The following is an 18,436-nucleotide window of genomic DNA, read 5'->3' on the forward strand; positions in this document are numbered from 1 at the left end:
TTTGAATAAAAATTATGTGGTTGTCTGGAAAGGCTAGAAGGCCATTTTATTTAAAACATTCAAACTTCTATGTAAAAACATGTAAAGCTTGTAAAAGTAGAATTCTATTTGAAGCACAGTGTCGGATTTTTAAGTAGTTCTTTTATAAAAGGCAAAACAAAATTCCTGTAATCTTATGCAATTTCCAGACATTGCAAGAATAAAAGATGTCCTCATGGTCTGTGAGAAGTGCAGCTGAATGTGTTGCATCTGGGCTATTGCACAGGTGAAAAGTAGTTAGTGAATGGGTCTTCTGATTACTCTCTCTCTCTTTGTCTCTGTAGAATAGGTTAGGAAGGATAAGAGTGTAGTATTAAATAATACTCATGTATTGTTTAGAGACATACGTCGTCAAAATGTATTCTTAGGTAGTTTTTATTTCGTTGAGTAAATCATTTTTTTGGTGGAAAGATGTATTTGCTAGTAGTGTTGTTATGAATACTTGAGGCACTGTAAATAAGTAATTTGCATAGTTCTGTAAAAGAGCACTGATTATAAGAAGAGTATTTTAAAAAGATAGTACTGATGTACATACTTAAAATCCAGATCATGGATTTCCCTCACCAGTGATTGATGGTTCTTTGCACAGGACCCGGAGGGAGTTCGAATGTGAAACAAAGATGTCAATAGTATGGCCCTAAAGGGAAGTCTGGCCCTTCTGTGTATTCAAATAAGCATTTTAAAATTTTGCCTGAAGCATTCTGTTACAGGTGTATTATTAAAGCAATCTCTTGTAAGTTAGCCAGTGGCTAATAAATCAGTTATCATTTCACTGTGAGAAATGTCATTCTGCAGAACGGCATAGCCACAGAGCACTTACCAGTTGGAATGTGAGCACTGAGTTTGTCTTTAGAAATTGTTCACACCAGATTACTAGAGAAAGGATCTAAGACTCGTTTGGGCTTTTCTCTCTTTCAATATGGCCATTCCAGCTAGTGCTAACATTTTAATAGGCTGCCATGTGATCTATGTAGTATGATTTTTCTGCACTAAAAGATTGATTTCTTATTACATTGACTTAAATTATTCTTGCTATTGGAATTCTTTTGTGCTGAAAATTAGTGCATTTAGTCTTTCACTTTTATTGCACATATTGATCACATATTTCAAAATAAAGCAGATTGTAAAATTAGTCTCTGACTAAGTTTGCCGGAAGATTCACTCCTTATGTTAACATCACATTTTCATTTAAACTTTCCTTGACTCAGTAATTTTTTTTGTTTTAGAGTTGATTAAAAGAAAAGTCTAAAATTTCAACAAAATTACAGAGCCAAAACTAATGTATCATCTTGACTGTAACTGCAGATACCAGAAATGTCGGGTTCAATACTTCTTTTGACATATAGCGTTATTCTCTTTGGTGTGAGAGTTAATGTTTTGCACTTGTTTAAATGTAGACTCGTGATGTATATTGAAAGAGACAGCAGAAAGACCATGCCAGGAAAAGAGCAGCGAGGTGGCAGTGAATACCTGTCAAAATGCCTGGGTCTTCTCATCTATCACATTGTGAGGGAGCTGCCAGGAATTCTAGGTAAATTCAGTTTGTTAACCAAACAGATCTTACCTTTCCTTACTCTGTCAAAAAACAGATATATCCTTAAATATACATGTGGAAAGGCTGTATTTTCTGATTACGTAAAGTTTGCATGATATCAGCTTCCTGAAATTTTTTATATATGTCATGATCAGATATTTTGTATTGTAATGCATGATATCCTATATTAATGTTTTGTGTTTGTAGAATGGTAAGCCCAATCAGCTCAGTCAGGAATAAAGCCCAGATGTACAAGAACTTTTATCAATGTTCAATAAAGATATTGTTAAATCTATAAACATTGTGCAATCTAAGAACAAATTTGCCCCATAAGGCAGAGGCCTGGGAGAGATGCAACAGGGCATATCTCTGAGTACATGTTAATCACTTACGCTGAAATTTATATATAGAGTACTTGCTACAGACAGTTTTTCTGGAAAATTTCAGCTTAGATACTTCAGTTGTTTTAGATGCCTGAAACCAATTTGCTCATGCATACGAGCTTTATTTTCGTAAAATTATTTTCTGATGAAATGATACCTGATGTATTTTTCATCTTCTCTACATTATCGCTAGGATATTGAAAATGTAATGGTAGCGTGCAAAGGTTAGTAGACCTAAATGTCATGCTGCTATTTTAAAAGAAACTTTACTTCCTCTGCTAATGCAAATTTTTGCCTTGCTGCAAACACCTGATCCCTTTTTTCTAACTAAATACCAGGTTTGCATATTGGCTGTATTTCAGGATGGAGGTCTCGACTAGAAATGTTTGAAGCACAAATTCACCTCCTACTGTTTATATATACTATATGCAACTGATATAGTAGGCTCTGATATTTCCTCAGAATCTGAAAGCTCTATACATCAAATACATAGTTGCTGTCATAATACATAGTACATCAATTGCTTAGACATGTAATTACTATTGATTTACAATTTCAATGCATTGTTGAGAACTGATATCAAGCATAATTTCTGCATTTTGTTTTCTTTTCCAAGCTGGAGCTGTGTGTTGATTGTTTTCTGTAATCTTAAATTACCTCTCCGTATTTGTCCACATTTGTCAGAAGTCTTTTTCTTTTTATTGCTGTATGATGAAGGAGCATGTACTGCTTGACCTATGGTAAAAGCGATGGACTCCTAACAATAATAATCAGATTTGAAAATTGGAACAGTGAAAAGCAGTTTAACTGTTGATTTAGAATTAATCCTAGCTGGCTTTTTTAATATACATTTGGGTAAGCTCCTTACTGATACCATCTTCTTCCACCAGATGTAGCTATAAACCAAATATATTAACAAGTTGTAGAAATTGACCTTAAAGATACATTTGAACAAAAGAAATAAATTGTTAATCTTCTGGTTAATTTAAAAAGTTTTTGGTTATTTAACCTGTTTTTAGGAAGTAGATATAAATTGTTTCAATCATGCTAAAAGTAAAGGTAGCCATATCTATCTATCTGTCTATCAATCAAATGCAGAATTGCCAAATGAGATTATTACATAGTCCTTAAAATATAGAGATTGTTCAGTAAATTAGTTACTAACCACAGAGAGGTCTTGTTGAATTACACTATTGTGTGTAATTCAGAACAAAAATGTATTAATGAAAAAAGTGTTGTGTTTTATGTATTTGAAGAGTTTTAAGCAACACTTTCTTTTCTTTACCAGCGAATGAGTCAAATCTTTAAGGCCTACTTCAGTGCCAGGCACTGTCATTTCTGCTTATATTGGAAACTGAACTCCATGGGAACAGAAGAAAAGCATTGGTATTATTCAACGTGATTAAACTCTATCTTATTCTGAAAGGAAAGGACTTTTCTGGCCTGAAAAAATCATGTAAAATACTGAGTCCCATTCTTTATTTGTTTAACATATATGTGAATTCCCTTTTACAGTTTTGAGCAGCTCTCTTTTTAGGAAAAAAAATATAATAGGTGCTCTTTCAAGAAAGCATTTGGCTTTTAATATTTTCAGGTTATAGGGACAGAATTTTCCTTCTTTTCATATGAGTTAACTTTCTCATGCTGCTTCTGTTCTTTATCCCATGCAGAAGAGGTCTTGCTTTTTGTAGGCAATAGGAAGCGTGACACAAATTTAGCATGATGTTCCTTGATTTTTATATGTCTCTTCTGAGTCTGAAGTATAATTTTCACGATTGCAATTAAAATTTTGTTTGCTTATTATTATGTCTGAGGTTTGCCATGGAGGCAGCTAAGTTCTCTGACTGATCTGTTGCCATCTCTTTTATGAGAATTCCTGTAGCTTTAGGTCACTCGTGTCACAGTTAAATTGGTGTATGAGAATGTGTGTGCATGGCTGTTGGAAGGATCTCTTTTTTTGGAGGGTAGGGATGTTTGGGGTTTTATTTCCAGTTTAACTGTGCTGCAGGGGAAGTGTACTGCTTCAGCATTGTGTCACCCAATAATCTTGGTTCATTCAGTTCTTGATTAGCTGAAAGTCATGAGAACTTTGCTTTTTATTTCACTGGAAATATAATTGCATCTATAGAATTTAGCCAGTGTAAGTCCACTCTGCCAAGAGGAGTAATTTCGTCTTTACTTCAACACTTGCCTTCCTTACATTTCTGTCCTCACTGTTTTGCCAGAGGACACCTTTGCTTGTCCCTGTGGCCAGAGTAGGGAATTGACCTGGTTGAACACTTGAGCTAGGAAAGAGAAGTGCTGGATCAGCCCGATTCATCATGCAGTCACATGAACACTACTTCTAGCGGACAGAGAAGGAATGAACAGAGGCTGCTGGAACAGAGATGTTTTATTTGTCATGTGCTGTTGTTTAGTGATGCTTTTATGTTGGATCAGCCTGAAATGCTGTTTTCTGTAGGTGACATTCTCAGTGCCCTAACTAATGTCTCTGGACGTAAACACCCATCAACGGTTCAGGCCAAACAGCTGAAGATGTGCCTTCCTATGATGCCTGTAGTGCTTCATCTTGTGACATCCCAGGTAGATTTTTTTTCCCCCCAAAAGTTGTAACACAGAGGACAAACTCTTACAGTTTTCCAAAATCTAATTTCTGTCAATCATGGTCAGAATGAGTAAAATAGAGGGTTTTTTAATGCATAGATATGTTGATGAGTATTCCACCTATGAAACATCGTTTGATAAATGCACTTTATATAACAACTGTAATGACAGAAGCAAATACAGATTTTATTCTCTTTTTTTTTTTAACATGTGAAATAATTGTTTTACTTTTTCTGGTCATGAGATATGCATTTTATGTAATTTTTTTCCAACTTTTACTAATTTCAAATAGGTATTTCGTCCCCAGATAGTCACAAAGGAGTTTCTTTTCAACTATGGCATCTTACTTGTGAGTATAAAGTCTAAGTTAAAATATTTTTACAAGATATATATGCATAAAATTTTGGAAACCACTTTAATGAAATAAAATTGTATTAAATTTCTAAATTGGAGAGAGAAGTTTATTCTGAATATATTTTTTAAGCTTTGGTTTTATTCAAAACTTTATATATAATCAGAAAATCTTTTCTGTAGTAATCTATTTGTTCAAAGGGACACTGCACATATTTGACAAACTGAGAATTTCCTGTGTGCTTTATTTCTGAATATAAAGGTTTAGCTCTAAATTACACAGAATATTTTCTCTAGAATCTCATGCTATTATTTTATGAGTAGAAATGGAAGAGAAATTATAATTAATTTATATTTAAGGTATTGTTTCTTCTTGTCACCTTTTTCTTCTTGCCAGTACTTCTACACTGTGTTTAGTTGATGGAAACCTATGGAGCTAAGATATTTAACTCATGGTGACATTTACAACCTAATTCTGACATTAGCCATAGAAAATGAACTTCTTAGCTGTGCCATTGGATAGTACAGCAGAAATGAAGTAGTACAGTTCTAACATAATTTCCTCATATGAAAACAAATGCTTATATTAAAGGAGAAAAAAAGAATATTCTGAAGTTGCATATCAGAGTTAAGTAAATACTTTTAAGTGCATGATTTCATAAATGACAACTAGGTATTTATCTCCAGATAGCATGAAAAAATGTTTTAATGCAAACAATTATATTCAAGTTCAGTGTTCAGATTCCCTTCTCTTTCTCCTTTGACTCTTTATTCCAAGAAAATGTGGTTTAATTTATCTCTATGAAAATATTTGTGTAAAAATTAGCATTAGAATGATGAAAAAAAATTTGAAACTGTAGATGTTGAATTACAAAGCCCTTTCTCCCTTTGAAGCATTTGTAACTAGGCAGTAGATTTATTAGTAGTTTCCAATCAACCTTCTAGAAGGTGAAATTCTTCTGACAACAATATAGGTACAGCAGACCAGGTCCAATGAAAGTTTTCTTTGATGTTACTCCAGCTTGTTTGAGCTACTGACTGAGGAAGTCAGGCTAGCACAGCTTTCCTCTCAAATCAAGGAGGAGCAGATTACTCAGTGTTTCCTGTGTCTTGTCCTGTCTTCATTGAAGAAAAGGCAATTCAGGAATTTACATACGCTATTTAAATTCAGACATGAAAAAGGGAGGGACAGTAGTATATCTGAAAAATTAGTATAATATTTTAATCCATTTTATTTAACTGTGTTATGATATGGCTAATATAATTAAATCTGAAAGAGTAACTATCCATTCTACGAGGCAACAATCTACTCTGGAAATTTGTGTTTAGCAACATTCCCACTGACATCTATAAAGGGACATTCGATCATCAGCCTGTACTTTTTCAAAGTACTGTGCTATAACTGAGGCCCCTAAGACTTTAGCAAGGCAGTCTTTTTTGTTTGTTTTGTCCTTTTTTTTTTTTCCTGATTTATTCAATAGTCTTGTTCTTAACAATAAGAAATTGTGAGGAGTGGAAAGATGTGTGCTTGTGATCTGGAAGGAAAAGAATAGTTGTTTTCCTCTAACGGTTGTTCATTGAGAATTTTTTTTTCTTGCTGCTTTGAAGTTACTTCCATCATCACTGTAATTTTCAGTAGTGTTGAGCAAAGAAATTGAGAGGGAGTCGGGACAGTCCTTTCATGTTTTCTGCTGTGAACAGAAGTATATGGAGGACATGCCATGCCCCAGAGGCACAGCTAATAGCAGGCTCCTGGTGGTGTGCACAGGGCACAGACTCACCTGTAGCGAAATACATATACACCATTTCTCTCCGTTACTTAAGAAACCCAAGACAGTTGAATTTCTTTAAATAAATACATCTTTTCCTTGTGTTTCAAATATAAAATCAGTAAGCATTAGTAGCCAAAAAAATTTTTGCACCAACTATTTTGATGTTTCCAAATCGGTCTTGAGACTATGGTTGCATGAAACTGTCTAAAATTTAGCAAACAAAATAATTTACTCTCTTCCAAAACACGTTAATTAGATATTACCTAGTAATTTCCTTCAAATTATCAGGAAGATAACATTTTTTTGTAGAAGCACTTGTTTTTTATGACTGCTGCTGAGGTGCTTTTAAATAATGAAATATATAATTGGTTTCTAACTCTATTTTTAATTAGAGAAGAATCCTTCAGATGTTTCTTACATACTGTGAAAAAGATAACCCATGTAGAAACTTATGCCAATTTAATATGTGATAAGAAAAATTTAATTGGTTGTGAAATATAAAACAAATGCCATTTTCTTAAATACTACATTAGTAAAAAAGAGCATACTACAAATTCTGCAGAGAATTTTCCTTCCTTAGCAAGTCTTAATAACATGTCTTTTGCATCCCGATGAAATAAACAGCCCTGCATAGAAGTGAAAGCAAAAGAACAGTGGGTCTAATTGTACAATATTTACTTAATCCAGATTATTAATATCTTATTGACCCTGTTCCTTTAAATGATGACACTTTAGGTGCTTTTTAATAGAAAGTTATGTATGCATTTTTGCATGTTCTCCTGAGTGTAACTGCATCCACAGTGTGTATTGAATGCACGGAGATCAAAAAGATGGTGCAAAATAACAGAAAATTGCATTTTCTGAAGGGTCTTTGGTCATTTTAGTGAGTTATTTTGACATAGCCACATCCAAGGTAGTTCAAAGTCTTCTAAGAAATTACAGTTTTCTGTTAACAGTGAAGACATTTAATTACTGTCTATTTAGCTGGAAATGCTATAATTTCTGATACTAGTCAGAGTAATAATCCTTACTGTACTTCACATTTAAATGTCCAACAGCATTACAGACTTGCAAAATTGTAACAGCTTGGTCATTAGTACTTTCAGTTTTAGATAATTATTATGAAAGTTTATCCCAATGTAGGTGCATTAATATTTTGTATTTACACAGTTCTTTAAAGAATTTCTTGTTGTAATAATTCAGTGATTATACTTTTTAATTTTTTTTTGCTAAAGTGTTTTAACATAAATTCTGCTTCTTTTGTAGGAGTTCATCAGATCGATAGATTCAGGAGAAACAAACTTGGATAGAGCAATAGGTAGGGTAACCTAGGATATTGCAGTACTTTTAGATGCATGTATTTTTACTAAGTTTATGAAGAAATATGATTACTCTTACCAACAGGGCAAGCTGCATCAGAAGAATTGATTAAGACTACTTTATTGACTGTTGAAGCAGTTACAGACCATCCTAGCTTGCTGACGATCCATCGCTTGACTGTAAGTCTGACAGCAATTTAAATACTTGCAGGCTAATAGGCCTAATTCCATTTATAGATAGAAAGTTTTGAAGATTTAGAAACCACTTAAAATATGGTTTAAAATGTATTGTGGTTCTATTTGACAGGAAAAAGTACTTATTGTTTATAGAGAATTTTCAAAGAAGCAGCAAGGCATTCAGTTTACTGTATTTAGTTGAGAAATTAGAGGGAGACTGAGAAGGACTTAGAGTTTAGAAATAGTGGTTCTTGATTCTGTAAGTTCTTCAGCTTCAATGCAAGTATGTTGCTATATATGAGTGAAACTACTGCCACTTTTTATGCTTTTAACAGAAATACATGCTTTTAACAACAGCATGGCTTGGAAACGTCACCTCTGAGGATTGATCCCATTCTATCATATTCCTCCTGACGAGATCATCAATAGCAGTTATGGTGTTGGGGTTTTTCTGTTGCTGTTTGTTTGTTTGCTTTTTTAACTCTAGCAGATTTCTTACTTTAAAATTTCATTAGAATTACCAAACCCACATATTGTAAGCTTTTAACATCACTAAGATTTGTTTTCTTTGAAGTTCTTGGTTAAAGATTCTACTGTGAGCTAAGCTAGTGGAAGGCAGAACAATTACGTTGTGAAATAGTTGTCAGCAAGTCAGGAGGTCTGAATGGTTGAATCAGTGTTTGACAAATCATCAAAACCTGTACTGATACATTTTTGTGCTTGAACTTTCACCAAAATACAATCCACCATACTCATTGAGATGACCATTAGATTCAAATTGAATCTTATGTGTTTGTATTGGAATTAGGTTAAGGGCATGCGTCCAATATGGCACTTATATTAAGAAAGACATTAGCAAATAAATAAGAATGAGGGATGTTAGGGATCGTGCTGGATAAGAATGAGTGATCTTAGAAATCAAGCGTTTTTAGAAGTTGAACCCTATTTGGTGTGTATGTGTTAGTTGAGTATTTAGATTATAAAGTCCTAATAAGTGAAAATAGTAAAATTAATCCAAAATATAAATTGGAATTTAAATAAGCTTGATAATATTTTTTTCATGAATGCTCACAAAAGAGTGGTATTCAAGAAAATGGTCCTTATGCAAAAAAATCTAACCAATTAATAGAGGGGAAATAGTACAGAACTGAACAGTTCAATTTACTTTAATAAGGCAAAAAGGTCCTAGAATGAAATGTCAAGGGTAGGTGAAGTATGAATGCCTATTGATACCTTCCTACATGCCTGTCAGCATGCCTCTCACTATATTATATCTGTATCCTTCTAGAATCACCTCAATTTAAAAAAATAATTGCTTTACACTCAGTGTGTCTTATATTGACAGAAATATGTACCATTTTTTATGGGGGTCCATCAGTGCTGACTGAAATTGCAATACCTTGTGTCAGCACATTAAATAAAATTCCTCTCCCAGTTTCAGCTTTAATGGTCTGGGAGATTTCTCTGGAAGAGAAAATTTCTCTTTACAACTCTTCTTCCCTTCCCACATTTTCCTGAAGCCAGGGAGTGACTATCCTAGTCTCTGTTAAGTAACCCATGGCTCGCAGTAGGGGAGTTTTAAAGTAGCTAGATTTCTGGGGAGCAGTTTACTTCATTTCATGTGTTTAAAGTTTTAGATGTTTATTTAAATTCCATCTCAACATATCAGTTATGTAGCTAGAGATAAAACTTCCTTCCTAACCAATGCTTTTCCAGTACTTCTGACACATACCCCTTTTGTAGTTTCCCTGGTTTAGAATAGGTATAAAATTATACCCTTGTAAATGAATAGCTTTCTTTTTTTTTTTTTTTAATCTGTCACTTCACTCACTGATTTTCATAAATAACAGTTCTTGCTAATTTAAAAGAGCCCTCCTGACAGTCAGCAAATAGTCATTCAGACATAATTTAAAGTGGAGAAATTGCCTTGCATTTTGTATGTTAAATTCAAGAAATTGTCCATTGTCATTAATAATCTCTAACTGCATCTGCCACTAGTGGTGCAAACAGTAATTAGTTTAATACTATTTACGAAGTCTAGTGTGCTAATTATACTTGAATGTACAGCATACATTACTTTAGAGGAAAGTGGTACTTCATCTTGTATGATGCATACAGACTATTTTTGGAATTGCTGTTGCTCGAGGGATATCTTCTAATTGCTGCTGGCTGAGCATGACTGGAATCTATGAATATAAATTCCAGCACACAGCAGAACTTACTGCTTTTTTAAAATGTTGAAGCAAGACATGTTCAAGCTTCCAGATCAATATTTAAGTATTACAGTGGTTAATAGGACACTCTTCTACTGGAGAGAAATTTAAATCCTAGGCTGAGCTCAGAAGCCTGGATTGCTCATTTAGACCAAGTTGTTTACAAACAGGATTTTAGGGAGTGAGGCTGGGTGAAGGCCAAAAGCTTCTTGAGAGGATGCAATTATTTTTCTACTCTTACTGTGACATTGCTTTAAAGTCTCTAATCAGAATTTAAACGCATCTAATAAAGTTTAATTAATTTAATGAAAAGTGGGTCTGTATTGAGCAAGCAGAACCAGAAAGTTTTTCAATTGAGATCTGTTTTTAGTTTAACTAAAATGGAAATTGTTTAAATTAATAGGAATTTAAGAGCAACATCTCAGTTTATTTCCCTCTTTGAGAAGAAAAGAATTACTTGTTCTGGATTTTAGTTCATGTTTGATTTACTTTTATATTCGTACTTTGAAAAAAAAACCCAGAATAAATTTGGGGGTTTTGTGGTCAAATTTCTGATTGCCATCAACCTGAAGTCAATTATTGAGGAGATTAACTGCTGTGGAGACTGACTATATTAGATATGACAAAGTGTGATAAAGTCAATGGAAATTAATTGAAAGTGCTTAAATGAAAGCCAGCAGTGAGCAGTAATTTCATTTTGCATGCAGTTGTGTGCATTTTTACAAGATATAACGACTAGGAGTAAGTGTGACTTGGAAAATTTTTACAAAACTAGATTTTAGGGTATACAAATACGATGATGAAGGTCATTAAAAAGAGTCTGTATAGACTGGAGTGAAATATTAACCCCAGTTTCTTGAACTGGCACAACTCCAACTCCTTGTTTCTTCCACCTACCTAAAATGTAAACATGTTTACTAAATTCAGATACTAAGCGTTCTAATAATATTGATTTTCTAATTTTGGTAAAGATTTAGATATAATTAACTGGAAGAATTCATGCTGACTGCATAATTTGCATTTTTCTTTTTTGTATTAAGTATATTTATTTGCCTGAAAATACGCAAATTCAGAGCACTTAGAGCTCATGATGGCAGACAGTTCCTCTGGGAGTCCTTTCTGTACTCCAACTAGCTCCCAAAAATTTTCTGTGCACTGCGCATACAATCTTTTACCCAAAACATTAAAGTTGTTCTCTGGTTAAGGCAAAAGTTGTCAGCAGTGATTCTCTTCCTCAGAGTTTTAAAACTTACTTTTAAAAACCAGGCTAAAATGAAAGCACCTAGAACACGATGAGTTGCTTGATGGGAAGTCAAGGGAAAAGTTGTATGACAGGGAAACGTACTGTTTGACAATATGAAAGTTATTAGTTTCAATAAAAGTGACAACACAAGGGTTAGAAACTTCTGCAAGTGCTTTTTTTTTAATTTAGCATCAGTGGTATTCTTCATCCACAGGCTGTTCTAATCTAACCACTGACAACGTAATTATGTCAGTGTAGGATGTGACTATATAGCATATTGTACAGAAGTTTTTCGATCACATTCCCTTTTCAAGTAGATTAAAATACTACACTGCATGTGGCTTTCTGTCCATTAAGCTAATCCAGATGACATGAGACTTTTTTGTGAAATCAGTTCTCTACTAATTGGCATATTGAGTCATTCAATCAGAGCTGTCTCTTCCCAGAAGTAAGAAAAAAAAAATCCTCAACAAAGATTCTGAAGACTTTTAAATAAAAATTACAGAAGTGTCATCCTTCTTCCCAATCTATTCTACCATTCATTACATTATTTTTTCCATTACATTCTGAGAGATTACTGATGATATTAAAACACTGAGGAGTATGCTGTGCCTCCAGCAACAGCTTTGAGAAATTTGAAGGCAGCAAGAAGGATGATTGGGGGTTTGGGCATCTCTTCTCATGTGGAAAGGCTGAGGGATTTGGGCCTGTTCAGCTTTGAGAAGACAATTGAGAGGGGACCTCATTAATGCGTATAAATATCTAAAGGATGGGGTGTCAAAAGAACGGAGCCAGGCTCTTCTCAGTGATGCTCATCCCTCACTAGTAGAGTTTTCCTTGCAGAAATTACTGAACATTATGGAGACAGGTGTTCTGGTTCTGGATAGAATATTTGTATTTGCAAAAAGGTTTTGGCAAAGTCATACATCAAAGACTTCAAATTCATTAGTGGCCCTTCCCTCTTACCCTCAGGCTGATCAACTTCTAACTAGTCAAAATTTACAGAGTGGATAATAGAGATCAGATTTAAAAAATTTAGGTATTTTAAGAGTTGTGTCTTACAAAGGTTTGTTGCAATATGTGCTACTAATCCAGAAAAGGGAATGAATAGGAAGGTGACAGACAGAACTGGCTGATGGCACTAAATTATTCGCAATAGTGAAAATTAAAACTGACAGAGAAGTTGCAGAAGGTTTTAAGATTTGAGTGAAAGGAAAATAAAGTGACATGCAATTCAATACTGATAAATGACAAGTAATGGACATGAGGAAAATAACTTCACCTATACATAAGCAGTGTCAAACTCTAAACTACTTCTAACTGTTCTGGAAATCTTTCAGTATTATTTTTCTTTGGTAATGATAGCTAAATACTCAGCAGTAATCAGAAAGACAACTAGATTATTAAAAATGACTAGTAGATGATCAGACAAAAAAGCAGAAAACATCACTGTGCTGTGGTGGCATCACATGTCCGTGGTGCACTCAGGTCTCAAATACTGAACGCAGTTGTGGTCATTCACTCTCAAAGGGAATGAAGTTTATCAAGAAAAAGTACAGCTCAATGATGCAAGCAGGGTCTCAGTAGAAAAGAACTTCATCTTGGAAACAGAATCCTCCATAGTGTAGTCTTATGAATAGCATGGGAAAGATGAATTGGAAATAATCATTCTTGCTTTTTATAAAGTAAGAATATGTGGGTATGAAGTTAGCTGCTTTAAAATAAGCAAGGATGTGTCTTCATAAGGCATAATTGAAGTGTAAAATGCAGTGCTGTAGGTATTGCACATGCTAAATGTATAAATACATTTAAAATAGGATGGGACAAATATATGGGAGAAAAGGCTAAATGCAAAAATACAGGTACAGCATCAGCTTAGGAAGTTTCTTAATTCAAGAGGTACTTTTCTAGAAACTAGAAGCTTTATGCTTGGTCTATTTCTCCTACTTTTTTTCTACTCCATTCCAGCTGTCAGAAACAGGATTACCAGGTTTGAGCCATGGTTTTTTGGTCCTGTACATATGTATATTATAGTTGGGAGATGTGAGTGTAGTGTGTGTATGGAAGTTTCTAGAATTTCATTACTGTTTTGGGTACTGATAACAGCACAGTTATGGCAGCACAGCCTTTGAATGCCGTCATTACAGAATTATACAGTGGTGACTTTGTGCAGCTAGGAATGTATCATGAACTGGATATCAGGCTATTTAAAAGGTGGTAGGAACTCATCTGTAGCTATGATCATATTCAATCTATACAGTCTGTTTAGGCTTAAAGAAGAATAATTTCCTTTTTTTGTTAAGTGATCTTTGTGATAAAGACTGAGGCAAAAAAACCTGTATCTGATTTATCTTCATGCATATATGGAGATTTGATTCCACACAGATATCAGCAGCCATACAAAAGAAGAAGAAATGAATCTTTGTTTGAATATTCTTCTATTTATTTCAATGCCAAAATGCTAGTAACATTCATCTCTCTACATAAATGACAGAAACATCTGCAATTTACTGGTGAATTTGTTAAAAATATTTTATGTACTATTACACTATAGTTTATTTCACCTTAATAATTATGTGTGAAGTTCATATCTTGTTTACAAATTTGTATACACATTAGTGAAGAACAGTGACCCAAATGGCATGGAGAGAAGATTAGGATTGTGGAGTTAGGAAGTATATGATTTAAGGTTCATATAAAATTTAATACATGCTTCCCCCTTCAGCATATGCATTCTGATATGCTTTTGCATAACAAAATAATTTTCCATAGGATTAGTGCTTCATTTAGTTGATCTCCCCACCACACTGAACTGACACAAGGCAAACACCTGCTATGGAGAATTCCTTTCTAAACAGTTTGTTTACCAAAACTGAGGTTTCTGTTAGAAGAAGTTCAGAATAAGCTACTACAGTCATTTAAGACCTAAAGAATCTTCTTTACAATGACAGTCGAAAATATATATATCTTAGAAAAGACTTAGAGCTGGCTTAACTACATTCTCTAATGTGGAAAGACTGCTGTTAATGCTAGATTAGAATGAAAGAAGATTTCAAGTTTTAGAAATTGGAGTTGCATCATGTTGTATACTGTCATTTTAATTGCCGTAAGTCTGAGTCAATGCTCTTGCTGTTGAGTGATTCATAATATCCAGGGACTGTAGGTTGCTTCAGATAATCTAGAGCTGCTTCTTTTCCTCTTTTCTGTTTCACACCTTTAATTTACTACTTACATGTGCCTCTTCACTTGAGAGGCTTTAGCAGTACATTGAACTGGTTTCTTGGACTGAAAGATCTTAAGTACATACATTTTTTTTCCTACCTCACTGGTATGTTATAACTGATACATTACCGTTTGTAGAACAGCTTAGAAACCTGCACTAATGGAGTTGTTGGAATGCAGTGTAGTCTTATTATTTAACCGAAAAGACCATGAAAAATTTCAAAATTATGAAGTGTTACAAAAGTCACTACATCTATGATATATAGCATTATCTATATAGGTAGAAAGGCTATTTGTACTTGCAAGAGTAGTTTGACTCCATCCCTCAAGCAGAATCCTTTTACTTCTTTTATTGAAAGTCTGTAACAAAAGCATTTTGTAGTAGTATTTTTCAGAAATGAAAAAAACCAAAATAAATGAATTTAACAGAGTTAAAGACAAAAGAGTTAAATTCATTTAACAGAGTTCACCAGCCAGCAATTAAATAGTTGCTAGCTGCAGTTATTGCTGGCTAGAGGCTAACTTCAGTTAGTGGCCCTTTTCATACATACTTTCAGCTTCTATAGATGTTTCTTATTAGTAGCTGCACATATCTAGGGAAATTTTATCTTCTTGTATTAATTACTGAAACAAAACACATGGGGGATTATAACACAGTCTTGTTACACCAAATCCTGTCCACAGTGTAGTGAGAATCTACACAGCAATTCTATTTGTATAAGTAAATCCTAGGACAAGGTGTGCATCCATGATGCATGCTTAAAAATTGCAGGGTTGCCCATCCATCCTCTCCCCAAAACCCAAGCATGTCCTGTCTAAATAAATTATATTTTAACAATGATTTAAGACTTAGAAACTCTCTTATAGAGAATACTAGTAATACTCAATTTTTGTAACTCAGCTATAGCCTAGTTTATCATCAGTTGATTTCCAATGGAGCTAAGCTGACTAGTCCTGTGACAGGTGATAGATTTGTAACAATACCCTCATGGACAATAAAGAGTTGACTGGATTATATTTTTTCATAGTGCAACTTAAGTATGCAAATTTAAATTTTAGTGGAAGACTGTGTATTACGAGAAGGGAAGAAGTTAAAATATTTTCAAGTCTCTGTATTAAGCTTGGGGATATTTTAATTAGAGGTAGTACATCCTTCCTGATGTATTTTAATTCTATGCCATTCTGTTTTTCATCTGAACTCTGTTCAATGATTAGTTTATGGCTTAAAGCATCAGGATTAAGATACTCTAATACTCTTTTTTCGTAATATCTTACATCTGCGCTGAATTCTGTATTTTAAATTAAAATTCCCTGTCATGGAATTTTACCAAAGTTACTGTTGTTTTCTATATAAAAGTACATTAATGTCTGTAATTTTGTGGCAGTTTACCAGAGAAAAATGAACTTGGTGGCTTTTTAAGAGTGATTAGGGCTGAATTTCCGTGATTATTCATCTCTTTTGACTAAGGGCTCTAGCAGCAGAATAAACATGAATGAAAGTGTATCTCTGTTCTGTCTTTTTCCTCTGTGAATGATCTAAGCCACATCTTTCTAATTCTGTTTTAGGTTGAAGACTGTATCCTCCCACCACTTGTTTCTTTGGTCCACAGTCAGAATGGTAGGTATACAGACACATCAGCTACAGTTTGCATGAATTCCACAGTTTGTTTTAGTTACATTTCAGTGTGGTCACATTCTTGGCACCTTTATTTTCTAGTGGAATGGAGACTCTTCAGCTTGCGGTTGCTCTCAGAAACTACATCACTGCTTTTAAGCCACGAAGTCATGGCTGAGGAGAAGGGGGAGACCCTCAACTCAAACAACAAGCTTCTGTCTCTCATTAGAGATTTACTGCTGCCTCAGTAAGTATAATATTGCTCCTGTAATGGGGAATAACTTGATACTCAATCCATTTTGACAGTGTATTTGTTTTAGCCATCCTTTCTATGTTTAAATGGCTAAGTTGAAAGAGGAATAGCAATTGACTGCTGCCAGACTTTTTTGCCCAACTTCTCCTCCTAGGTTTATTTAGTATTTTGTCACATGCAACACAAACACAACTTTTGTGTGACACTTTTCTGATACTGTGCCTCTGGCTGCTCTTGGAGCAAAACAGGATTCCCTCTAGCTTTTGGGCTATAATTTAAATACTCCTCTTTGTTCTTCTGATAAAGTCAGAACATTCTAACTATAACATTTTTTTGTCAATTTTGGATATTGTACCTTTATTTAAGATGTTCTGAAATCATATGTAATGGCATATAACTTTTTAAAAAGAACAGTGCATCACGGATTAATCTTTCATAGTCCACTCAGAGGTTATTGCCTCTAAATTGCTGTCCTTTCCTGCTGCCCCATGCAGCAAAAAAACCCTACAGCAGAGTAAATGAAAGTACAGCCTGTGGGCCAGATGTGGTCTGGAACTTCATTTACATGGTTCATGGTCAAATGAGGCCTCTCATTTCATGCTGACTTGCAGGTGAGCATAAAGAGAGCTCTTTGTGTTGCACACACATTGACTGTGAGCTGGTAACATCTGTGAGTAGAGGGAAGGAACACAAGATGAGTACAGCAGTGTTGAGTCATCAATTGTATTTTACACTATTCTAATAATGCTGCAGTGTATTTCCCTGTGTGGTCCTTAAAAGTTAATAATGGTCAATACTTAGCTGCCCTGAGTGAGAAAATTGTTCTCCACCCCTACATTAAATAAATGCAAGAAGGCTGGAGGAATGGATGCTGGATTATGATCAGAAACACAGTGCCTTTTCCAATAATGAGACTTTCTCTGCTGATTGAGCAATGTTCTTACAGTTTAAGGGCCAAAGTTTTATCCATGCAAGGTGTGTAAACTTTTCTCTATGACAGAGAATTGGATGGAAATCTTACATTTCTGTAGAGAAACTTATTTTCAACACCTTTCTTCACATTTTTTTCCTCTGGGAAATGTAGAATGTATCAGTACAAATTAAAATGGCATCTGGAAATATTATTTTTAAAATAGACTACATGCATTATTAAAATCTGTCAGATGATTTTCTTTAGACAGGGGAAGAGACCTGAAGTCAGAGGAGGGAGAGTTCTGTCCTTGCTCTGAAACTTGCCCTTTGTAGCCATGTCTATCTTACTCAACATTTCTCATTGAACTGGGTGAAGTGTGTTTGGAGGCACATGCTGTGCTAAGTACAAACTAGAAGGAAAACTCTCCAAGCTTACTAGCTCAACTGAGAGGAAGGGTTTTTCAGCCTGAGACTAATGTTGGGGACTTCACTTGTGCTATCTTAGCATACATTGTGTGGCAGATGCATGAAAAAGGGTCTTGCAGCAGCTCAGAATCTTGGCTCCAGGGTTTAAGTGTTTCCTGAATCAGTTTCCACATCTCATTAGTTGAGATGAGAAGGAAGGGCTTCTAAGAGTCAGTGTTATCTACTTGTAAAGATAATGTAAAGCTCTATCCCAAGAAGTATGGGTTACTTGAAAACTCTGAAATGGAACATTTGGAGGCTGAAGAGCTTTTTGCTGATATTGTTTAGTCCTTCTGTTGCTGGGTAAAGGATGGGACAGAATGTGACAACTGGA

General features: G+C 34.5%; 1 protein-coding gene across 1 annotated transcript in view; it reads left to right on the forward strand.

The window, feature by feature from the left end:
- ULK4 (unc-51 like kinase 4) overlaps positions 1-18,436 on the forward strand; it is a gene marked incomplete at both ends in the record, with an annotated part of 221,246 nt that overhangs the window by 69,174 nt on the left and 133,636 nt on the right. Inside the window, 7 exons of the mRNA XM_082281603.1 lie at positions 1,437-1,570; positions 4,418-4,539; positions 4,853-4,909; positions 7,950-8,001; positions 8,088-8,182; positions 16,424-16,475; positions 16,575-16,719. Of these exons, the coding sequence (XP_082137729.1) occupies positions 1,437-1,570; positions 4,418-4,539; positions 4,853-4,909; positions 7,950-8,001; positions 8,088-8,182; positions 16,424-16,475; positions 16,575-16,719 (657 nt within the window). The remainder of the gene's footprint in view (positions 1-1,436; positions 1,571-4,417; positions 4,540-4,852; positions 4,910-7,949; positions 8,002-8,087; positions 8,183-16,423; positions 16,476-16,574; positions 16,720-18,436) is intronic.

This window comes from Coloeus monedula (assembly GCF_965178545.1).
Source record: "Coloeus monedula genome assembly, chromosome: 1".
In the NCBI taxonomy this organism is placed as follows: domain Eukaryota; kingdom Metazoa; phylum Chordata; class Aves; order Passeriformes; family Corvidae; genus Coloeus; species Coloeus monedula.